This window comes from Phocoena phocoena, chromosome 16 (genome assembly GCF_963924675.1).
Source record: "Phocoena phocoena chromosome 16, mPhoPho1.1, whole genome shotgun sequence".
Classification (NCBI taxonomy): Eukaryota; Metazoa; Chordata; class Mammalia; order Artiodactyla; family Phocoenidae; genus Phocoena; species Phocoena phocoena.
The window spans coordinates 79,368,186-79,392,653 of record NC_089234.1 but is presented as its reverse complement, the minus strand read 5'-3'; the positions used below and the strand labels follow the sequence as shown (position 1 = coordinate 79,392,653).

General features: G+C 42.4%; 1 protein-coding gene across 1 annotated transcript in view; it reads left to right on the top strand.

The window, feature by feature from the left end:
• The window catches only part of MAP3K21 (mitogen-activated protein kinase kinase kinase 21), a 47,895-nt gene extending 26,961 nt beyond the window's left edge, over positions 1-20,934 (top strand). The window contains exons 5-10 of the mRNA XM_065894155.1: positions 4,634-4,874; positions 12,441-12,563; positions 14,532-14,682; positions 15,290-15,387; positions 18,221-19,006; positions 20,507-20,934. Of these exons, the coding sequence (XP_065750227.1) occupies positions 4,634-4,874; positions 12,441-12,563; positions 14,532-14,682; positions 15,290-15,387; positions 18,221-19,006; positions 20,507-20,934 (1,827 nt within the window). The remainder of the gene's footprint in view (positions 1-4,633; positions 4,875-12,440; positions 12,564-14,531; positions 14,683-15,289; positions 15,388-18,220; positions 19,007-20,506) is intronic.
• Positions 20,935-24,468: the final 3,534 nt, after the last annotated feature.

Here is a 24,468-nt window from a genome sequence, read left to right as displayed (position 1 = left end):
TGAGTCTCTTCAGATCTTATCCTGAGCATCACGTTTGATTATAGGCACCATGTTTTAAAGAGCTTCCCCAGGTGGACGGCCAGGAAGGCGGGAGAGGAGCCTGCACATCTGAGCCTACAGAGAAGAGAAGTGAACACAGGAAAGGGGCGGGGAGCGCAGGGCTGTCCTCGGTGCTGGAAGGACCTTGGAGGGAGGAACTGTGTTTCAGGTTGTTTTCAGAAGAACCAGAAGTAGGAGGACCTCTCGGCTGAAGGCTCCAGGGATGAAGATCTATCTGGTCTCTGAGTCAACAACTTGCCAGCACTTGGAGCTGAGCCGGTGGTCCACAGCGCAGTGGACTCTGCTTCAGCTCTTCTGCTCCCTGCCCTCCAGGAATTCAGGCAGACCGCAGGGGTGACTGTATGGATGTCTACAAACCTATGGCCGGCCCTGCCCCCTCGTTATATTACGTCTTTAGCGGAATGCCGGAATCTCCAGCAGTCCAGAGAAGTGGTTCAGACCGAGGGCTCCAGCCAGGCTGTCTCGTAGGGCTTGGGGCTCTGCCACTTGCTGACCAAGACCGTTCTGCCAGCGCGTCCCACAGTGAAGTGTCACAGAGATGCTGTCTCGGTCCCTCGGGGTGGTGTGGGCTTGCACGAATGAGGCCCCTCCGGGGCTCAGAGCCTGCGTGCCACTTCACAGGCGCTAACAGTGCTAGCCTGACAGCAGAGGAAGCTGTGGCTTTGCTGGAAGCCGGGCAGGCTCCCAGCAGCACCGCCCTCCCCATCCCCGGCCCAGGCGTTTGGGAAACGGGGCTTTGAGCCATAGTCATACTGGAAAAGGACTGAGCGCGTTACTTTTTAAATCCTGCAGTTCTTTGAAGGGTTACTATCAGTGATACTATTCATATGTCTTTTAGATACTTTAATACATTTCGTTGACTTAAAATGACAGAGGAAAGAGTCTATTTTTTGTTTTGTTTTTTATACACCTCCCCAAGTGGTTTTCAGGAATTCTAAAATTAGATGTTTAATAACCGAAGTAAAAACATTTGGGAATGGGAGAGGACTTGGAGGAAGGATAAAACTTGAAATCACAGAATTTTAAGTGTGGAAGCAGTGTTATTAATAACTATTATTATTTTAAACTCTTATTTTTAATTCTTGATAATTATTTATGAAACTGTAGGATAGAGGCACATTCAATGAGTTCATTCTTATATGTGGTGTAAAAATCAAAAAAAGGATGCTTCAAGAATGGATGACTCGGGAACATATGTATCTGTATAGCTGATTCACTTTGTTATACAGCGGAAACTAACACGCCATTGTAAAGCAATTATACTCCAATGAAGATGTTAAAAAAAAAAAAGAAAAGAATGGATGGCTCCTCTTTCTCCATTTTGAAGTCTTAAAAGTAGTTTCTTTGTTGTCCTTTGGATTCACTTTCGTTCTAGTGGTATCTTTACTTTTTCTTTTTACGTGATTTCTGTGCAGTGCTTTTTGAAGTACAGCATTTATGGTATCTTGTGAGCCTTTGATTTACAATTAAAGAATATATAGTCCTTTATTTTTTCCCCCAAGGTTTCTAATTGCATCTTTTTTGATGGAGTCAAAAGCACAGTAGACGTGCTCTATCTCCCTTTCTTGTTCACTGATTGCTTAAGGTAGGAGGCGTCAGACTTGGAATTAATGGTCAGTGACTTGGCCGTGCTCTGTGTTATTCAGTAAACTGTAGCCTCCGTAGATACCGGTTCCTCCCCAGATTCCTGGCTTCTTATCTCTGTGTGTCTGTCTCTGTGCACTGGGTGCGTGCACCTGTCTTTGAACCACTGTACGAAGGCCTGTCACTGTTAATGATTAACACCTACTGCCAGGAATTTGGATTTTCCATTATTAAGTGGCCTGTGCCGAGCAATTAAACACGTAGTACTTGAGGAGTGATCCCAGCGACCAAAAGAATGTTTTTGTGTGCTTCATAATTTCAAAGTATCCAAAGGGCTTCTAACACCCCAGACTTTTTTTTTTTTTTAACACACTTTTGCATGTTTTAAAATTCATTCAGAAGGAAGAGTACTTTGGCTGCTTTCTCTTTGATGATATTTTTTTCTCTTATGAAGTCTTAGGCAAGTGATTTTTTTTTTTTTTTTTTTTTAATTTATAAAGTCATTGCAAGGAGATTCACATTTTGGTTTGGGACCTGGAATTTAAAATGGTTTCTTATGCAATTACTGTAGCAGTAACACAAAAAGCCTAAGTGAATTTACTGCCTTTATCTCTTCCTCATGCCATTTCATTTCACAATAGCTAATTGGATTGTTATCTACACGACTGAAAAGTAATATCTTAACAAAAGGGCAGACGGTAATGAGTTAGAAATTAGAAGCTGACTGGAAATGAGCCTCTGTCCCCAAATACACTACAGTAAAATCTCCAATTTGGACAAACTGGTTGAAAAAAGCCACCAGTTAAATAATGGATTCCAGAATTTTTTTTAACAGGTAACATTTTCTTTTTTTTCTTTTCAAGTAATAAATAGTCATTTATATCTGGCACAATGTAATGAAGAAATACTGTTCTGTAAACATCAGCTGATATTTATTAGCAGAAGTAATTTGAATATCAGTTGGTCTTAAGAAAATCATTTCTCCTGCCATTTCGTTTATGAAGGTTGTTTAGAAAAACTAAAGAATGTTTCAGAGGTGACTTTCGGTCCACTTTGGTAGAATTACCGTAAGTTCAGAATTGGTTTGATCTGAATAAAGAACCTTTATTTTTAGGGCTCTCCTTTTCTTCTTGATATTATCATATTTGTCTGTGGGAGGATGGCCCTCCACGTTTATTTTCCTTTATGACTCCAGTCCCGTGGCCCAGCTCTCGTTCCTTCCGTGAGCCTCTGTCTTGCACTGTCTCTTCACACATCAGTACTTTTGAGGTGGCCTCTGGAAAGCGGCCTGCTTGTAATAGAGTGTGACATGTTCACACCATACTCATAGCTCTCAAAGCTCACAGCCCAGAGCTCCACCTGAGAAGGCGGAGTTTCTCACAAAGTTTTTGGCATTAGGATATCCTAAGATTAGCTTTGTCTGGAGCGGTGGAACTAAAAGTTTGCAGATCCCTTGCTTTCTATGGGAGTGCTTGATTTATGGCAGGCTAGTCGGGAAGAGAAAGCAGTTCAGCACAGAAAGGAATATTTATGTCTCTGGTACAGGACGGAACACCTTACAGAAATGAAATAAGAATGCGGATGTAGATTAAAAACAATAGAGTTCTCAGTTTTACTACTGAATAAATGTTCTCTAATAGGAATAAAAGTATTCTTCATAGATTTTCTATTTCTTACAAGTGCAATCATTCTAAAACCAAAACCGAGAGGAAGTTACATTTTAATCAGTCAGTATCACGACAGAGGGACTTTTGTTAGCTAATGCATGATATCTGTGTATAAAGTGACGGTTTCCACCCATCCGTGGGATCCTGATAAGTTCTCTGTGTACTGACTGTATTTTCCAGCAGCTTATCGTTTTAGCGATGTTGCGTGTTCATTTCTGATGGGCCTTCACCTGACCCCTGTCACGTTCGCCTTGTTTTTCCCCTTAACCTCTGCACCACGGTGTGTTAATTCCCTAAGCAGATTCTTAAATACCCTAAGGAAAGACATCGGAACCACCACAGTCTTTGCGACAAGAAGAACTATCCTTGAATTAGTCAAGCTTTCCCTTTTGGCTTTCATTTTTAATGGGACTTTCACATCGGTACTTGGTCGCTGTGTGTTGATGCACGTCTTACGTGTCAGGTGATTGTACAAGCCAGAGACGATAACAAAGTGTGATGACTCTTTTCGGGCCATAAAACCAGAAGGGCCACAGACAGATGGGACCTGGGGCCCACAGCTTGACGCTCTTCACACCTGACGTTGTGGCCAGGTGTCCTGTGTGCGTCCCTGTGGATGAGGTGCAGCCTGCCCGTGTCACAGGATGAGCCCTCTGTGCCTCACCCTCAGGGGATGCTTATCTGCCTTCTTTTGAGTTGGGCTTGGAAAAAGGTGGGTAAAAATTTCATAAAGAACCTTCCATGGGCTTCCCTGGTGGCGCAGTGGTTGAGAGTCCGCCTGCCGATGCAGGGGACGCGGGTTCGTGCCCCGGTTCGGGAGGATCCCACATGCCGCGGAGCGGCTGGGCCCGTGAGCCATGGCCGCTGAGCCTACGCGTCCGGAGCCTGTTCTCCGCAACGAGAGAGGCCACAACAGTGAGAGGCCCGCGTACCGCAAAAAAAAAAAAACCCGAAAAATTTCGTAAAGAGCCTTCCATGAAGAAGGGCAAATCTGAGAAACCACATTGTAAGGCTCAAAACCTGACACTTAATGATGCTCATGGCCCCTAATAAAGCAGGAGCCATCAATTACATAAGCCAATCTGCCCCCCCCCGCCCAGCCCCCCTAAAAAACACCCCCAAAACGATGAAACAAAAAAACCCTAGAAGGGCCAGAGGGAGCCTTGTGCGCGTGCGAGTCCCTGATGTGCTGATGTGCTGAGGTCCAGCGCGGCCCGTTTTGGCTGCAGGGGGCGCGGTCCGGGGGACCTGCAGCGGGCGGGCGGCGGAGCTGCGCGGGACGCGGCAGCCCGAGGTGACGCTGACGCTGTCCCCTGCGGCAGGAGCTGCGGTCCCGGGAGGAAGAGCTGACGCGGGCCGCCCTGCAGCAGAAGTCACAGGAGGAGCTGCTCAGGCGGCGGGAGCAGCAGCTGGCCGCGCGGGAGATCGACGTGCTGGAGCGCGAGCTCAACATCCTCATCTTCCAGCTGAGCCAGGAGAGGCCCAACGTCAAGAAGAGGAAGGGCAAGTTTAAGAGGAGCCGCCTGAAGCTCAAAGACGGGCGTCGGATAAGTTTACCTTCAGGTACGATCTTGTCCCCATGTTCCCTAAGACCCGGGTGGTCATCCCTCCCGCGCGCTTCTTTGTTTCATCACAACTGGGGGAGTGAGCTTTTAAAGCTTCCAACGAATGAGATCTTCCTCTCTTGCTTCAGTTCGTGGTCATAGTAACGACCTAATGAGTTTTCACGGGTGAAACAGCCTAGGGAGGGAGTGCACCGCAGGCCACTGGGTGCTGCGAATCCCACCCCAAGCATCCTCTCCTGTTAGTGGAGACATTGATTTACTCCTTTGGAAATCAAAGCAGAATTAATTTCTCTTTAGCTGATTGCACTGAACCGGCATCACTCAGCATGGTGAAAATCCAGCCCAGAACTATCTTACTCAAAACGTGTAAACAATTAAGAAACATGAAAACAGTGAAGAAATGATTTCTTTCACCCTACCCATGGCAAACTTCTTGTCTCTAATCGTAGTAGCAAGAAAAGTGGAATAAATTAAAAGGTACAAGTGCAAGGTCAATTAGCAGCAAAGAGCTGATTATTTATCTACGTATTTAACATTATACAACAGTTAGGATTTCATTTTATTTGGGGGGAAAAAAGTCCAATTGAACATTTAATTTAAAACAGTACCTAATTTTTTAACCAGATCAAAGTTGTGAACCTAAAGAACAGAGGTATATTTTAAAATTGTAATTTAAGCCAACTTTTCGTTAGTCATCACAACTGTTTGGCTACAATTACCTTTTAAAATCTGAACATACGTAGGTTTTGTCACTAAGTTATTGCTTCCACAAGGATCGCGGGGCTGTGATCTGGGGCACTAAGGTTGCTATTCACACCCTCAGCAAAGTGTATCTAGTGCCTCGGTTACACGCCCACTTTCATCTGAGGGTTCAAAATCGTTGAGGTATGAGAACGAACCAGTAATTCTAGGGAAACTTTTAAAAATATTTCTAAACCATTGTGACAATAACATAGAAGGAATACGTGTTTAGGAGAAGCTAAACAGAATACAAAAGAGCAAACATATGTTAGTTCACAAAATCAAGTTCTTTGATGTTATGTGTTATACTTTGCTTAAGGGGACACCAGATGTCTGCCTGTGTTTTGCAGCTCTTTCTAACAGGGAAGGACAGTGACAGGACTCAGAGCTGGCTGCACCTGTATAGAATGTGCAGTATGGTCTATATATCTGTTACTACCTCTCTGTGTGTCTCTCTCTGTATGTATTACATCTTAGATTGCTCCTCGTGGATTCTAGTGTTTTCCTGAGATGTTTGATAATGGTGTGGAAATTTGACTTAAATAACAGTAACAAGTTTTGTTTTATATAAAGTATGTGTAAATTGTCTTGTAAAAATACTTACTGCAAAATCCTAGAGGCCTTGCAGCATACTGTGGTCTTTTAGGTTATGGCAGAAGTCCTCAACTGATCAGGAAATTGCTGGAATGGGGTAGCCAGGAGTACACAGTATACATTATTGATTATGTGTTTTGATGAGGTGAGAACAGGCAATGGGTCCTTAATTCATTTTACCTTCGCCCTCTCTGGGAGCAGAAAAGGTACTTTTCCAGGTTCTTTTCTAATATTTGCTTTTAGCCAAAGTGTAACTCGAAGGACCATTCACTGGACGGTCTGATATGTCAGACATAATTTAAAATATTTTCTGTATGACGAGGCTTCTGCTTTCAATATAGACGATAGAAAAATTCAGAGAGGCACTCAGTGAGAGTTTTCTTCTCCAGTCCTGAGCTGTATCAGCATTCTTCTATCTGCACTGTGACTGTGTTACCATAATTAATATTTATTGATTGCCTTGCAAAACTTCGGATGGGGGAGCTAATTAGAAACTGATGGAAAATAAACTTGGGGGAAACAATGAAATCATTCCAGTGATTCTTTAATCTTCCTGGGAGAGTGATTAAATAAAATATCTCAGGATTCCCGAGGTGGTTCTTCTCAAATGTTGCTTGGCCTAATACCTTGCATTTATTCAGCGCAAATTGAATATATTTTACCGTTTTTGCTAGATTTATATTATTCCTGGATTGTACTATTTGCCTTTTCTATTTCTGAGAATAGAAAATACCTTCTGCCGCTTAATAAAAGATTCTGGTTAAAACATAACCCATAAAATCTACTAATCCTGATCCATTTTGAAGGAATGAAATGCATGCAGCTTCTATAATTTAGAATGGCAGTTACCTCTTCTGCCCACAAGATGGTGCTACATTGTTGTGACACTGGTACCACTAGGGAAACTATTTTTCTCATTCGAATCCCCCAGCTCTACACTCCCCTCCCCACGCACACACATACACACACATACACACCCAGGGGTTACTTGCCCAACATCCCAAAGTAGGACACACATCCAAAGATCCAAAGAAAAGAATGATAACTATAAAAATAATTATTTTTCTCCTTCGGGAATCTTGCTGAGTAGAGAAAGCAATTATTTGTACCTTATTAAGTTCATGGGAGTTAGCTGATTCTGATATTATCATCTGCTAGAAAATTCTTTGAGGTACCAGATTTTAGTACTATTTAATGGTTCATTTTTTTTTTTTTTATAATGGTTCATTTTTAAGGAAGAAACGGCTGATAGGTGATAGATTGAAGGGTGGTGATACTTTCCTTTCAGCATACCAAATTACTTGAACCCCTTTTGCAGGGTTTTTTCCATGTGTAACTGGCTTAAAGAATTTCTCAGAAACATATTTGAGACTCCTACAAACTGGTTCTTAATATTTATGCCTGTGGATCTTTCAAAAATTTGTTATTAAATGTGAATAATTATCTAAGTATTGTAATTTTGTCCTTCAGAATCACTGATGGTAGCTTTGAATCTTATGGCTACTTATAGCTATGGTGACTTACTGCCAGAAAACTCAAATGTAATTATTCCTGCTGGCAATCCTGCAAAGCTAGCGAATAAGGAAGAGAAATGCTTATAAAATGAGACAGCATCATCTAAGAGTTTGTAAATGATATTTTGTGCATCCTTGGAATTTGTAGAACGAGAAAGAACGCTCATGGCAGATATTTTTATACTGTTACCACTTTGTATCACTCCTGCTGTATTATGTTTATTCTGAACCAAAGTTGTGTTTTTAGAACATATAAAACCGGTCAAAGAGGTTCTGAAGCTTTCAGAAGTCGGTGTGTCTCTAAAGCCGTGGTGTTCTCACTTCAGCCATTTCAGAAGTGCCTGAGTCCTGCCTGGGATGCGTGAGTGTGAGTGAGTGTGTGCACACACCCATAGGGAGAGAAGGCAAAAGCTCCACCAGGACTCTTCAAAGAATACTGCAACTTCTGCTGTAAAAATGATGCTTCCCACTGAGCCGTGTCAGTGTCCTTAATGAAACATAAATATTGCCAGGGGAAATGCAAGTACAGGTTTACTCAAAAGCCTGTGGCCCACACGATAACCTGCCATGAGCAGATACCTTGAGAACACGTCTAGCAAGCGGTCCAGAGAAAAACCGGACATTGGCCAGGGCCCCTTAACAGTTTAGCCCAAGTTTTCTTAAATGTATAACTAGGACAGAATCAAGCTTTCCCCATTTCATAGGGACAAGGATGTTTATCATAAAGAATATTTTATTTATGTTTAAAGCACAGAGCGCCTTTTTTTTCCCCCTGAGTGAAAGTCTTTAGATTTTTTCAGAAGACCGGAAACACTCCAGATCTTGGGGATTGTGGAAGTCCAGTCTTGTGCCTTTGTAACTCGCCCTTGGCCTTAAAGCCTTCCATGCTGTTTCCCTGACCTGTGCCTGGCATCTCTCCTCCCATCATTTGTTCCCCATGGTTTGCCATTCAGATGCCGTGGCCTGATTCTGTGTTCTAGTGCGGAGGCCTGCAAGGGCAGCCCTCCTGCTCTGGGCTGGAGGCTCATCCACAGCGTGTGGACAAACCACGGGGCTAGTTGAACCTTTATAACGCGCTTCAGTCTAAACTGTTTCATATCTTTGGATAAGAATATTTCTTTCTTTTCCTACCTGCTTCCCCTCCCCCCAGTTCAGTTCGTCATCTGCCCTGATGAGCTGCTTTCTTGCATCCATTCTTTCCTTTCCTTAACTGCTCTGCCCAGTCAAGTCTTTCATGCTCACGTAGATGGTAGATGGACAGAGCCTCCCATCTGGCACGTCATTTCCATTCGCTTTGTCTTCACAACATGATCTCTGCCCCTGTGTTACTTGTAATCTTTTCTTTTAATTGGAGTATAGTTGCTTTACAATGTTGTGTTAGTTTCTACTGTACAGCAAAGTGAATCAGCTATACGTACACACATATCCCCTCTTTTTTGGATTTCCTTCCATTTAGGTCACCGCAGAGCATTGAATAGAGTTCCCTGTGCTATACAGTAGGGTCTCATTAGTTATCTATTTTATACATAGTATCAATAGTGTATATACGTCAATCCCCATCTCTCAATTCATCCCACCCCTCCCCCCTTGGTATCCATACATTTGTTTTCTATGTCTGTGTCTCTATTTCTGCTTTGCAAATAGGATCACCTATACCATTTTTTTAGATTCCACATATATGGGCATATACCCAGAGAAAACCGTAATTCAAAAAGACACATGCACCCCAGTGTTCATAGCAGCACTACTTACAATAGCCAGGACATGGAAACAACCTAAGCATCTCTCAACAGAGGAATGGATAAAGAAGATGTGGCACGTGTATATATAATGGAATATTACTCAGCCATAAAAAGGAACAAAATTGGGTCATTTGCAGAGATTTGTAGAGATGTGGAGGGACCTAGAGTCTGTCGTACAGAGTGAAATAAGTCAGAAAGAGAAAAACAAATACCGTATACTAATGCATATGTGTTACTTGTAATCTTAAACAGAGAAGACATTGATTCTGCAAGGATTTGCTACGTACCTCTCCTGTGCACATTTGGGGGTGGTCACAGTGATGGCAGCTGACTCCTTCCCCCCAACATAGAGAGCTGACATTGTATTGGGGACAGCCTTAAGCTAATAATTAAACAAATGCTATTTTTTTTTGCTGTAATTATTAACTACTGTGAAGGAAAAGTCCTGTGACAGTGATTAGTAGAGAGATGTCTCCTGGTCTAAGGAGATCACAGACAGCTTCCTCACAAAGAAACATTTAAATGGAGACTCGAAGTAGGAATTTACCAAACACGAGGGGAACAGGCAGGGAACACCTGCGAAGAAACTTGGTTTCTTCCAGGAATTGAAAAAAGACCAGTGTGGCTTGACTCTGCCCCCTGGGCCAAATCCAGCCTCCCGCCTGTTTTGTATAGCTCACAAGCTAAGAACATTTAAATACTAGAAAAAACGATTTTCTGACACATGAACATTGCAGGAAAGGTAAACTGCAGCGTCCATAATAGAGTCGCATTGGAACACACGCCTTTATGTGTTTGTGGGAATGCTTTCTCGCTCCGTCAGACCATATGGCTCATAGAAACTAAAATATTTACTGTGTGGCACTGCTGAGGAAAAGTTTGCTGACCCCTGGTGTAGACCACGGCGAGTGATGGGAGAGCAGGGCACAGTGAGGCTAGGGTGGCACGAGGAGCCCAGACTCTGATTTGCAGGGGACTGGAGAGGATGTTATGATTTTGACCTGTAACTTGAAGAATGATGAAAAGGCTTTGAGGGATTTTAAGCAGGGGAATGATAGTCAGCCATGCATTTTTAAAAAGACATCTGCCTGCTGTGAGGTAGACCAGAGGGGCCAAACAGAGATGCTGAAAGATTGATCTAGGGATTGTAGCAGCCTCGGCGTGAAATGATGGTGGCAGCAGAAATGGAGAGAACAAAAAGCATCACTCGTGTGTTGAGCATTTATTATGTCCTGAGCCCTGTACTTAAGTATTTTTTGTATTTATTTGTATTTAATTTTTCCTAACTGTCCTGTGAAATAGGAATAATTATTTTTTCCATTTTTGTCAATGAAGGTGCTGTGACTTCAAAGAGATTAAGTCACTTTCCCAAAATTCATATGGCTAGTAAGTGATAAGCTGGGATTCATTCACATCTGGAGTTTGCTGATTCCAGAACCTAGAATATAAATTTCTCAACTATAACTCTAAGAAGAATATATAACGAGTTTTACAAGATATTTTGTGTTTGACTGTATATGGTGGGTCAGGGAGAACACAATATCAAGAAAAGTTTCAAACTCCTAGCATGAGTAATTGGATAGATGTCTTGCCTACCAAGTTCGAACTCCTCATTTCAAATACCAGGTGGTTCTTTAAAGTTCTTTAATTTTCAAAAAGGCAAATTATAGCTGTCTTGCATATGTGAAATGAACATGTGTCAATGATTTTATTCAACTTATTAATTAATGAGGGAACCAGTTAAAATTGGCTCGCATGAGAATTTGAGGGCCTAAGTGTTTATGGTCAATTTAGTAAAGAAATGTTAGGATTAGATTGCTAGGCTAAATACAAACCCAATATGGCTGTAAATCATAACCTTTGGGATTTTCTTTTACACCAGACAGCAGTTATTTGCATCATCACCAGACAAAATCCACAAGTTAACCTCTGCTCCTACTGAGTTGTAAAAATAGCCCAGTCAATAGAACATCAGTCAGAGGTTAAGCTCGGCACTGCACTGAAAGAACATCCGGTAATTTCTTTTACCTGCTTCCAAGTTTCTGATAATTTTTCTGGCAGTGTACAGAGTTTTCCCAGACACCCTCTTCTTTCCTCTGGTAATATGACTTTTCTTCCGTATGTTCCCATAGTTCTTGGCACATCTCTGGCATGAGAGCTACCCTATATTGCAGTTAGGTAATAGTAACCATCGTATGTACGTAGCGTGACCACAAAACGCTTTCAACTGCAGGCAAGGGGGAGTTTCTCTTGACCCTGGCTGGGTCTGAAAATTAAACCGACACAAGCCCGATCCACAGGGGAACAGCATAAAAATGTACTTAATGTAAGTTTCTGTGACATGGGAGCCTGCATCAGGAAAGGAAGACCCAAAGAAACAGACCTGAATGTTGAGGAAGGTTGATGAAGAGTGGATGGTCATGTGGAAATGTGACAGGCTAAGTAGTAAACGTTGAGGTAGCATGTCCGGAGCCCCGCGTAACGTCCGCTTTCCGTTCTAATCACCACGGCAACCCTGGGAGGTGTCTGCTGTTCTAGCCAACAACCACAGGGACCAGCGCCGAGAGGCTCCTGACTAGTTTGGGGTCTGTAGTCCGTTAGTGACAGAACCAGGGCTCATGTAAACCCAGGGTGTCTCCCATCTCGATTTTGTTTTCAACTCTATCAGACTGCACGAAGGTAACTCTTTCTGCCCGGAAAACAGTGAGTTCTGCAATACGCAGTAATAGTTTCTTTCCTTGTGAGCATGTGTCTCTCACCGTGCCTCATGCGTCATGACTCTGAGTCATTGTTTATGGACATGAGCCCTGAATGGAAGATAAGTAAGAAACTAGGAACAGACTCTGAGATACACCATATTCTTACTGTCTGGCCGTTCCTGCTTTTATTGCCATGTGCGAAAGCTGGGGCTACGGGAATAACCGAAAACCATGGACTCTCAGTTCTCTTTTTTTTTTTTCCCGTATCTGACAGATTTCCAGCACAAAATAACCGTGCAGGCCTCCCCCAACTTGGACAAACGGAGGAGCCTGAACAGCAGCAGCTTCAGTACACCGAGCAGCCCCACGGTGATCCCCCGACTCCGGGCAATACAGCGTGAGCTTTCTCCCCCACGGGGGGCTTCTGGGCGGCTTTCTGTCACTAACCGACTGGGATCCAGCTGAAGCAGACATTCATAGCCGGTTCTAACCCTGTGATATTTAGGAGGTGTCAGAACTATTTGGAAAGCAAGATTTGGTTTTATCTTCCATAGCCTCATTTTCTTGTTCTCACAATCAATGATTTTTAGATTCCACGCAATCGGTGATGTGACCAGGCCACAGAGCAGAAAGTGAAATAGTATCGTGAGACATTTTGTTAAACGCCTGCCTGCAACATTTGCATGACCTAGTTATATCAGTAGCCTCTTTATGGATATTTTGAAAGCTGAAATCAGGAATTCAAGGTTACTTCCATTCGTTTCATTGTTTTGTAAGGAAAAAAATATTTTGCTTTTTGAAATTTAGCTTGAATTTGGTCCGTGTTGACCAACTAATGCAAACAGCCCTCCACTTAGGGTGGTTCGACTTAGGGTTTTTTGACTGTGTGATGGTGCAGAGTGATTCACATTCAGTGGAAACCGTACTTCGAATTTTGAATTTTTTTTTTTTTTTTTTTTGGCGGTACGCGGGCCTCTCACTGCTGTGGCCTCTCCCGTTGCGGAGCACAGGCTCCGGACGCGCAGGCTCAGCGGCCATGGCGCACGGGCCCAGCCACTCCGCGGCATGTGGGATCTTCCCGGACCGGGGCACGAACCCGTGTCCCCTGCATCGGCAGGCGGACTCTCAACCACTGCGCCACCAGGGAAGCCCTCGAATTTTGATCTTTTCCTGGCCAGTGATACTGGGTACCATCCTCTCTCGTGATGCTGGGCAGTGCACCATCACAAGGGTGAACAACCCAAACACTCACAACCACTCTGTACCCACATAAGCAGTCTGTTTTTCACTTTCAGTACAGCATTCAGTAAGTCACATGAGACATTTGACTTTATTATAAAATAGGCTTTGCATTAGATGATTTTGCCCAACTGTAGACTAGTGTAAGTGTTCTGAGCACATTCAAGGTGGGCAGGGCTAAGCCATGATGTTTCGTAGGTGAGGTGTATCAAACACGTTTTCACCTTATGATATTTTTAACTTAGGATAGATTATTGGATGAAACCCCGTCGTAAGTCGGGGAAGATCTGTCCTTCAAAATACCACTTAGTATTTTGATTTTAGAGTGTTCAGCCTAGTGGAAAAAATAAATATACTAATTCATCTGGCATCCTCGCACTGTGAGAGTTTCAATTAGACCCAAAGGGGATATTTTTACCCCCTGTGTAGGTATGTCATAATGTTTTCAGTTGTGTTTTTGGAACCTCTGGTGTGTGACGGGGTTGTTTTCTAAGTGTGTAGTAATAACAGCCACTCTCCCAGTGATTCCCAAGCCAACTGTCAGTGCACAGAGAGGCTGGGGGTTGGCATATGTGTGTGTCAGCAACACGTGGGTGTTAGACGTGAGTGTAAACCGCCCAAGAGGGGATGAAATAAGGCAAGACGTGGGGAAACTTACATACATTCAGATTTTTAAAGGTAATTGCAGCCAAACACTTGTGATGACTAATGAAAAATTGGCTTAAATTACAATTTTAAAATATACCTTTGTTCCTTAGGTTCAAAACTTTGATTTGGTTAAAAAATTAAGTATTAAGTTTGTTTTCAGTTAACTGTTCAATTTGACCTTTTTTCCCCCAAATAAAATGAAATCCTAACTGTTGCATAATGTTAAATACATAGATAAATAAATAACTCCTTATGGCTAATTTACCTCAAATTTGTATCTTTTAATTTAGTTCACTTTTCTTGCTGTTATCAGAGATAGAACTTTGCCAGCAGTAGGGTGAAAGAAATAATTTTTTCGTTGTTTTCATGTTTCTCAGTTGTTTACACGTTTCGACTAAGATAGTTTTACAACTGATTTGATTCATTTTAACTTAACAATTTTTTAATTGGTTAATGAGTGATGATGTTCTCTGTTTAGTGACCTCAGATGAAAGCAATAAAACTTGGGGCAGGAACACGGTCTGTCGACAAGAAGAATTTGAAGATGTAAAAAGGAATTTCAAGAAAAAGGGTTGTACCTGGGGTCCAAATTCCATTCAAATGAAAGAAAGAACTGACTGCAAAGAAAGGTACTTGTGTGACATCTGGTGGCATTTCAGTGTGTACTGTGATAAATAGCAGTGCGTTTTAAATATTGCACTGGCCAGACCTAACTTTTATTTATTCATTTTTAATTAATTTATTTATTTTTTGCGGTATGTGGGCCTGTCACTGTTGTGGCCTCTCCCGTTGCGGAGCACAGGCTCCGGACGCGCAGGCTTAATAATGGCCATGGCTCACGGGCCCAGCCGCTCTGCGGCACGCGGGATCCTCCCAGACCAGGGCACGAACCCGTGTCCCCTGCATCTTCAGGCGGACTCTCAACCACTGCGCCACCAGGGAAGCCCAGGCCAGACCTAACTTTTAAAAAGCAATTAGAGTAATACAGAGATACCTGAATATAATTTCATTTCTAGGATGGGTTTATCCTACTAAATCAATTATTATTTACTTAAGCAATTAAAAAGCTTCTCTGTCTCTCGTTAAGGTTTTATCTGTACTTTGTTAGCTCTTTAAAACATAGAGGCCAATATGTTCTCTTTACTACCTAAAAATATCGTTAGCGTGTATCCACCGAAACCTAATTTGTGTGTCACATGGTTCTATTATATCCAAATAAACATTTTTCTCTTGTAGAATAAGACCTCTCTCAGATGGCAACAGTCCTTGGTCAACCGTCTTAATAAAAAATCAGAAAACCATGCCGCTGGCTTCATTATTTGTGGACCAGTCAGGTAAATGTGCTTCAGGAAATAGAATTTGCTTGAGTTATACTGAGCCTCTGAGAGTTCTAGAAGTGACATGGGAAAGGTTAGCAGCATCACACATACTGAGTCGCAGTGGCTACACTAAGCTCAAAAGTTATCTTCTGTCCTGTCAGTCTTCGTGGCGGAAAGTAATTAGGCTCCACATTGTTTACTAGGAATTTGTAACTCTTATTCTTCACCAGAAAAATTAGTATAATTTATTATATAGAACCAAATTACTGTAGTATAGGAAATAGTAAATATGAAAATGTAGGCGCCCTGAAATTCTGCTGAGATTATATTCCCACCCCACGACCTGATGAAATATTGTCAGACGGGTTAGTTGTGGGAAACTACTGCTGGAGAGTATTACACTGGAATCTCTAGTTTAAATGAACCATCATCGCTTTCAGTGTTCAGTATTCCTATTCAATATTCAGATATTAAAAGGTTGAAGAGATTTGGAAGTTGCTGGAAATTTTCAATGATGGGTTAACTCTGAAGAAAAGCAAATTGGTCTTTATCCTTGACAATTTAAGGCAGCCCTCTGGTACTGTGGTCAAATTAGAGATGTCTTAGCAAAACACGGTATAAACTTCTTGAACTTATGATCGGTGGTGCAATGCTCAGTTTTACAAGCACCTTATCACCTACTGCCCATGTTTAGTTTTCTTCTTCTGTGTTCATCACAAGCGTGTGGTTTCAGCATAAATATCTCCATAAATACTTTCAGGTAAACACAAGGCAGGTGCTGTGTAATCTCTGGGTAGATGCTTTCTGATGTCACATTCATTACTGTATTCTGCCTCTTTCTCGCCTGTAAAGGCATGAGGGTCTCTCGTTATACACTACGATTCATCGTCAGATGGCGTTTGAGGACTAATGAAGAACAATTAATAGTAATAAAACTGTTAATTCTGTAGTGCAAGTTTCATTATTTGTGACTGTTGAAAAAAAGTCTTCTTGCTTTTTTTCCCTGAATTTTTTTTTATTCTTTCTTAGAATATTTTGATCCTATGAATAACTCTTCCACAGGACAGTTGGAGGAAATAAAAGGATGTATTTGGCTGACTCAGCTGGGTCTCCATTAAGTTAACCCTGTAGTTCATTGGAAGGATCACTGAGCAAAAGGTTTACACAGTCTGTCCTGCTTGAAGGTCCCCCTCCTTCCATCTGTGGGGCCTCATCCTTCTAAGTGTTTCTGTCTCAGCCCAAGCGTTTCCTGAAAACGTCCCCTGACCGCCTTAGCTGCAGTGGTGTCTCACCCCATCCCTGTATCTTAGTACCCAGTTTTACTTATGCATCGCTCTTCCCTGAAATCCTTATTGGTCTGCATGGGCACCAGTAATGTGTGTGTTCTCTGTCACCCCAAATTAGAATGTCAGCTCCTCGAAGGCAAAGATTTCATCTGGTTTGTTCACCACTCTACTCCCAGGGCCTGGTGCATAGCAAGTCTTCAGTATCTCCTGAATGCCTAAGTGAATCCGAAAAGGACAGTTGGATCTGATGTAGATATTGATTACATTCACCTTGGTTTGGGGGCTGCGAATGCATGCCATCCGTCATAGAAAGACTGGGAAAGATTGTGATGGATCCATGTAGATTCATGACAGCTCAGGAGGAAAGTGTGGGAAAGGAAGTGCTCAGTATGCTTCGAAACCTATGGCTTTTACTTGTCAACAGCATTTACCCTCTTTTTAAAAAAAATGATGGCTTAATAATTCGTTATTCGTTACATGTACCGTGCATTCAACCCATCAAAGCGCAGTTCGTGCCTACTTGATGAAGGCACTATTTGGGGAAGACCCCTCACAAGATGAAACCTGCAGGGATGCTCACAGCCGCTGTGACCTGAAAGTAGAAAACGGAGGAAACCGAACGACACCAGAGAGGCTTCAGCGGAAGCCAAGATCACATGTGGGAAGAAGGGCAGTGTCAGGCCTTCTTAGGGCCAGGCAGGATTTTGAGATAGAATTGTCTGAGGGAAATGGGACAGTAGGAGGAGGACACGGGGAGAAAGATAGCAGAGGAAGATACTGGGCTTGAAGGGAGAAAAGCTGGGAAGAGCACGGGCTTGTTGGGAGAAAAGCTGGCATCTGGCTGGTCTAGCGAACCGAGTACATTTTAGGTGCAGTGGACACAAGGCTGCAGAAATCATGGGTGTCTCTGTCGGGGATGATCTGGACACCAGGTGAGGGAGTTCGTCGTTTCAGTCGTTCGTGGTTAAGTCCTAAGTGATAAGAATTATAGCTTCCTCTCCAGTAGCAGAATATGTTACCCTTTGGGGCTCTGACCTCTGGAGAATCTTCTCCTGATGCGGGGCCCCTACACTTTAATGGCAGCTTGTTGAAACAGGCTGCTGGGCACCACCATAGTCTGAAGTGTGCCAAGAATTCACTGCTCTATGCAGGATGGTTCCTGTAGCAACAGGGCGTGGCCCAGTTATCTAGGTCACACGCAAGGGCACATTTTGTCTGACGTGTCCTCCTGCTGCTGTCTGTGCGTGTGCATTTCTGTATCTTGATGACTTTGTTTCTATAGAAGTTTCTGTTTTCTATGCCAGTGAAGATCCACTTGCTGAAGGACAGGAAACAGCAGAGGACTTGCTCACCTGTTCCTGTGCAGGGAGCTGAGTCATTGCACCCTGGACGCCCCTTCCTTAGGGTCCTCCTGGACGAACCATTTGCTGAACTGCAAAGGACTCCATGTGTTTTGATTTAGAATATGTATTTATTAGATTTCAGCCTTGTTTTACAGTATAGCTTGCATGGTTTTTACGGTAAAATGGTCCTAGCCTGTGTGTATTTATACTTCTCTGTAGGGGCATGTGAAGAGCCACAACTTGCCCCAGATGGATTGGAACACAGAAAACCAAAGCAGATAAAATCACCGAGTCAAGCCTACATCGATCTCCCTCTTTGGAAAGATGGCCAGAGAGAGAATCTGGTGGAACCCGAAAGCTGGGAGGAGAGAACCCCGGTGAGCCCTGCCACCAGCATTCCTCAGGGGACCCCTCCAAACAGTCTGAGCAGATCCCCCCAGAGGAAGAAGACGGAGTCTGCTCTGTATGGCTGCACCATGCTGCTGGCGTCGGTGGCTCTGGGCCTGGACATCAGAGAGCTCGCGAAAGCGCAGGCTGCTGAAGACCCGTTGCCCAAGGAAGAAAGGAAGAAACGCGAGGGCATCTTCCAGCGGGCGCCTAAGTCCCGGAGCAGTGCCAGCTCTGCCACTAGGCTGCCAGCCGCAGGCGAGGGGACCAGCAGCCCATCCCCGCTCCCTCCGTCCAGCGCCGCGAACCTCCTGTCCATGCCGTCTCTCTCCACCAAGTGCCTGCTGCAGACTGATGGCGAAGATTCCTTCGAGAGCAGCACACACGTCCCTTGTGACCCCAAGGTGCCCATTCCAGATCCTTGCCCTGCCTTTGGAAGGAGGGATCAGGAGTCAACCCCCGTGCCAGGACTGGAGACCCATCGTGGTGTGTGGGGAAACCTGTCTCCTCCCTTCACAGTTCCAGCACGTGCGGACGCATCTTACACTGCTTCTTCAAAAGAAAGAGCAGCACATCACCGACGGACCATGTCTGATGGAAGTGCTTCTCAGCCCCCAGGTAGGCTGCATTCGTGGGTGAAAGTACCAAACACCACCGTAGAGGATAGACTGTAAAACTGTATGGCTCTCTGATTTTATCTTCTCCAAGCGATTACATTTACAAATTTGTTTTCACATAAATCTTTGAATTTTACCCTACTCTTTTGTTTGACTTTATCATTTGGATCCTTGGAGGAGTATAATTAAGTTTCAGTAACTTAAATACATAACAGCATATTAAAACAGAAAGAGGGGCTTCCCTGGTGGCGCAGTGGTTGACAGTCCGCCTGCCGATGCAGGGGACGCGGGTTCGTGCCCCGGTCCGGGAAGATCCCACGTGCCGCGGAGCGGCTGGGCCCGTGAGCCATGACCGCTGAGCCTGCGCGTCCGGAGCCTGTGCTCCGCAACGGGAGAGGCCACAGCAGTGAGAGGCCCACGTACTGCAAAAAAAAAACAAAAACAGAAAAAGCACATGGAGATAACTGCCCCAAGCCCCTTGTGGTAGGAAGGAGAGTCATTTGCCAAAATCTGAACCAAATAATTAGAGGGAGAGTTGGCAGTAAAACTAGTCGTTTGACACAGTGTCACCTGGCTTTGCTGCCCAGGTTTATGTTGAGATTGAGTTTAGGGGGTGTAAAAGTCAAATGGACAGTAGGTGCTGTGTGGGGAATGACTATTATTCCTTTTGTATTTAAAGATAATTACAACTACCTCTGATATAGATCATGAGGATTAAGTGAGATAATGTATATGAAGAATGCTTTTTAGTTTGTAAAATGTTATGCTAGGATCGGTTATAATGTATATTAAAACTGAAACTGCTTTCGTTTACGTTATCTTTTCGTTTATCTCTTTAAGTGCTACACCTAGACAAGATTTTTTTTCATATTATTGTTCATTGTCTTTAGATAAATTGGTTTATTGCCCTTTTATGATGCAATAAAGTATTAGTAATTTATAATTGCACACGGTGAAACCCTAGCACAAGAATCCCATAAGAAAACATTCTTTTTTTCTTAGTTTGAAGCCAATGATTATTTGCTACAGTGGTAGTAAGTCAGTTCTTCAGAACAAAAAAGGGAGGGTGTAACATGTAAACATGTATCTGCTTTCTTATTTTCATTAATTTTTTTCAAATCATCCTCTGAGAGTGAATTCAGTCATATTCACCGTCATTTTTAAGTCTTAACTTTAGTCCAGTCTAACCCATTGTGAAATCTATCCTGTTAATAAAACACTTCTAATAATCATTGTCCTAAGTGTATGATGATGACTTAGCTCTTTACAGGTGTCGTTTCCATAGGTTCAAGCAGTCTTTCCAACCTTGTAGTACTTTTCCATAAAAACAAACACTGTTTGCTAACAATTCTAAAGGTAAGGTTTGTGTTCAGGTTCTTTCGTGAAAGCTCACTTTAAGGTGGTCACCTAAGGGAAGTCATCCTGGGTATTTTCCTTGCTGTCCATTGATTTCGACATCACTGTCTTTGTAATCACACACTGTCTTTGCCTCCTCAACCAGCTGGTGCAGCTCTCATCTCAGCCCCCGGAGCCTCTCAGCTGCCCCCTGAGTGGGTTTGGGGGACGCCCCCCTCGCCGCCTGGAGCCCATAGTGACCTGCCAAGTGAGGTCCCGCCCGAAAAACAGAGAGCTGTCCATATGGTGCCTCTGCCCCGTCCTCCCCACCTAAGAAGCCAGGTAGGTGCCCCGAAGGCCTTCCCGCAGAGAACAGAGTCTCAGCCCGCACAGGCCTGCCCTGTGGTGGGCGGTCCAGGACCAGCCCCTGACTGTCCCCTCGGTGCCAAGGAGAGAACTAAGCCCCACGTGCCTTCCTTACTGGATGCCGACGTGGAAGGCCAGAGCAGGGACTGCACGGTGCCTCTGTGCGGGCCAAGAAGCAGAATGAGCCGACCATCCCTGTACGAACTGGAGAAAGAATTTCTGTCTTAAGTGCCTTATATTGTTCAAGCATTTTTTTTTTTTTAAGGTGAACAAATGAAAACAGTGTGTCTACCTTTGAATTGTTTTATGCTGCTGTGTTTTCAAAGCTGTGGCCATGTTACTAAAATAGTAATGGATGTCTAACTTCTCCAAAAATACATGTGATTGCGGTTGGCTGACTGTATTGTTATTCCACTGGATTCTTACCTAGGAGCTTGACACACTACACACGTGTAAAACAAATGTGCAACAACGTAAATCTGTGTTTAAGCCCAATTTTAAATGCTTTGTTTGCTCCCATTTATATCCTTGTCTATTAGTACACACAGAAATTGTAATGAGTACGCCATTTTTGTTTCCTTCCTTCCTGTTTCCTTCCTTTTGTTTTCTATTTTCCTTTACCTTTTTCCATTTCTTTCCCTTTTTTTGTTATTTGTGCAACAAGAAGCCAAGAGTAATGTGATGTTAGCAAGTAAAGATGTTTATGTAAAAAAAACTTGATGACTAGAACAGATGGAGAGTCCTATTTGAACTACCTAACAAACCCAGCAGTAGGCTTATAATGTATAAGTATGTCCAAATCTCACCTAAAATATGCACTGTTTCTCTCTTGGAGAAAATTTTACTGAATGTAACTTGTAAAAGTTTTAATGAATGTAACTTCTAAAAATTTTATCCATTAGAACTCCAAAGTAGATTTTTCAAAAAGCCAGTCATTGACATTTGACTCAGACCATATTCTGTATACAGTTGAGAGGCGCTACCCTGTGTGTTCTCCCTGTAGAAAGGATCTTCCTGCTTCCTTCATCAGTAGCCATTGATCTGGTATCCAGAAGCGTAAAGCTTTTCCTTTTGTCGTAGAGTTTTTAAAAATCAATCAATGCGTGCGTCATGTGCCGAAGAAAATCCGTGTCATTTAATATTATTTTTCTCTATTTAAATGCATAATCATCCTGATAATCTCAAATACAGTTAGAAACACTGCAAAGTCAAGAAACAGCAGTACGGTTAGAATTTAAGTGTTTTAGAATAGTAGTTACTCACTTAATTGTAGATACATGTTAGATATCTGTTGGGTGGGACAAGCTGATGTGATAGAATGGAGAAATATAAGTTATTTTCAGATGTGGGTTTATAAAGTGAATCTTTGGATAGCAGATCAGGTTGATTTTAAATTATTTTATGAGTCACTTCTATAACTCATAGAGTTATGATACAGATAAACTACTGAGTTGTTAAGCTACTGAAATGGCTATCCAGGAGCTTGGTAAACTTGCCTGGGTGCTTTTGTTAAATCTATTATGCTTCTCTCCCTAGAATATGGTCATTCAGATGACACACAATAAGCATTCAAAATCTTCCCTACAGTGAAAAACTGTAATTGCAAACATTACTTGATATTTCATTTAAAATTTTACCTTGGTTAAGGTTTACTGAATAACTGGAAGGTCAGTGATTTAATCAGGTGTGATAAAGTATCTACCTATAGTAGGAAACAAAGAGGAGGAAAATTATATTATTTGGCCATTTTAGAACCTCTTAGTCATCTAACAAGTATGCCACTGCAAATGATGAACAGGGCACGAAAGGATTATTTTAATATAAGCGCATTTTGCCTTAAGGAAATTCTTGAAGCACAATCTCAGGTTCCTTAATTACATTTTGTGGTGTTATGGTCCATTCTATGATTTGGCTTCACTTTTGGGTGGCCGTTGAATTACATAACAGAGATTTGGTTTCCTCAAAATTGTATCACATTTGAAACTGTGGTTGGCTACTTCATACTCAGTCATATGAGGGCATGTAACTTCCAGCTAAAAGTAAACGAAATACATGCCTACGGTAATACATGAAACACGAAATACAGAAACTGTGTTTTCAGTTTTGCTTCTACCAAAACATCGTGTGTGTGTGTGTGTGTGTGTGTGTGTGTGTGTGTGTGTGTGGTACTTTGTGTGAGGGTAGGGGAGTGATGGCTGTCCGTCTGTGTGGTCCCTCTACTCTGTTCCCGTTTAGCTTTATTTTAGTCAACTCTACTTTATGATGACTTTAGAAATGAAGTTACATTAAAAAGATAATTGTCATATAAGGACTCGATCTCACATGTTACTGCAGATAGTCATTTTTTGCTGAGATCTGTTGTACATTTGCGATTTTCTATGTGTATAGGTATACTTAGCGGAATCTGGTTATTTATTTTCACATAGACTTAATAGCTCACTGGAAGATAAATTAAGCCGATTACTATTAGTCAACAGTTAAGGTGCTCCCACTGCAGAGATTTGAGGCCTGGGCCTGATACGCTGTATTATGAAGCTTTGTGACTGAAAAAGATGTTTACATATGTTGTCTATTTTTTTTAATAAAGTTTTTTTTATAGCTCGTCTACTCGCTCAGTGGCTTTGATCTCCTGATGAGTGTGGCTGTAGTTTGTAATGGTTCATTTTGTATTCAATAAGGAAAATGTGTTAATAAAGATTATTAGTAAGTCAGGTATTAACCTGCTAAATTCACTAAACTGAAGGATCATGATATGAATCACGGGATTCAATGTAATACTTTATTTAAAATGTTGTTTGGTTACGTTGAAACGTTGCATTTCATCGTGAGAATTTTGCAACTCCAGCTTTTCAGCACGCACCTTTTGGCAGAGTGAGTTAATGTATGAAGTATATCTCAGTTGATGCTAGAGCACTGTGATTAATGAGACGTGTTGATTATTAGCATGTTTAAATCAGAAGAATTTCAAAACCCACCTAACATCTGGTGATTCTTGGTAAGTAATAAAAACTTTGGTGAATTAGAGAAGTAGATGGTAGCATTTCGTGCAGATCCAGGCAACACCCTATCGTATAAGAGGGAGAAAAATTTAATGTCTGTCGTATATCTGCTGAGTGTGAAGGACTCTCCTAGGTGCCCATATCAGGCACTTCCTATAATTCTCTTTAGTGAAGTTTGTGAGGTAGGTAGTAGTATCCCTATTTCGTTAGATGTGAAACGGGCACAGAGAAGTTCGATAAAGTTCCAAAGACTCACCACCATTTACCTGTTCACACCTGTTGTAACCATACATATAGTATAGAAGATGGAGGCTTCTGTGGAATCCAAAGCTAAGGGAGTGTTTCACACATCAGAAAGTTCAAAATTCTAGAATGGCTGAGTACTTACTTAAAAACAAAGCTAACAGTGGTTAATACGGTGGGATACTTCCTAAGTAATTGTGAAATGAAATAGAAAGTACTAAAACCTGCATATCCAACAGATCAACTCAGAAAAAAAGCAGTGTTCTCTTCAGTGGGTTTATAAATAGGATGAAATTATTTAAGAACTGCCATATAAATATAAAATAATTGGGCTTAAGCTGTATGTACTCTTTACTTCTGAAAAGGTCAACATGCTAAAACACAGTGAAAGATGAGGCGTTTATGAATGAAACAATGTAATAAGTGCCACATACAGTGGAGCAAAAACTAATTGTTCTTGTTGTTTAGCAAGAAATAAGTAAGTTGAATATGCTGCAGACTCATTAAGTGCCTACTGTGA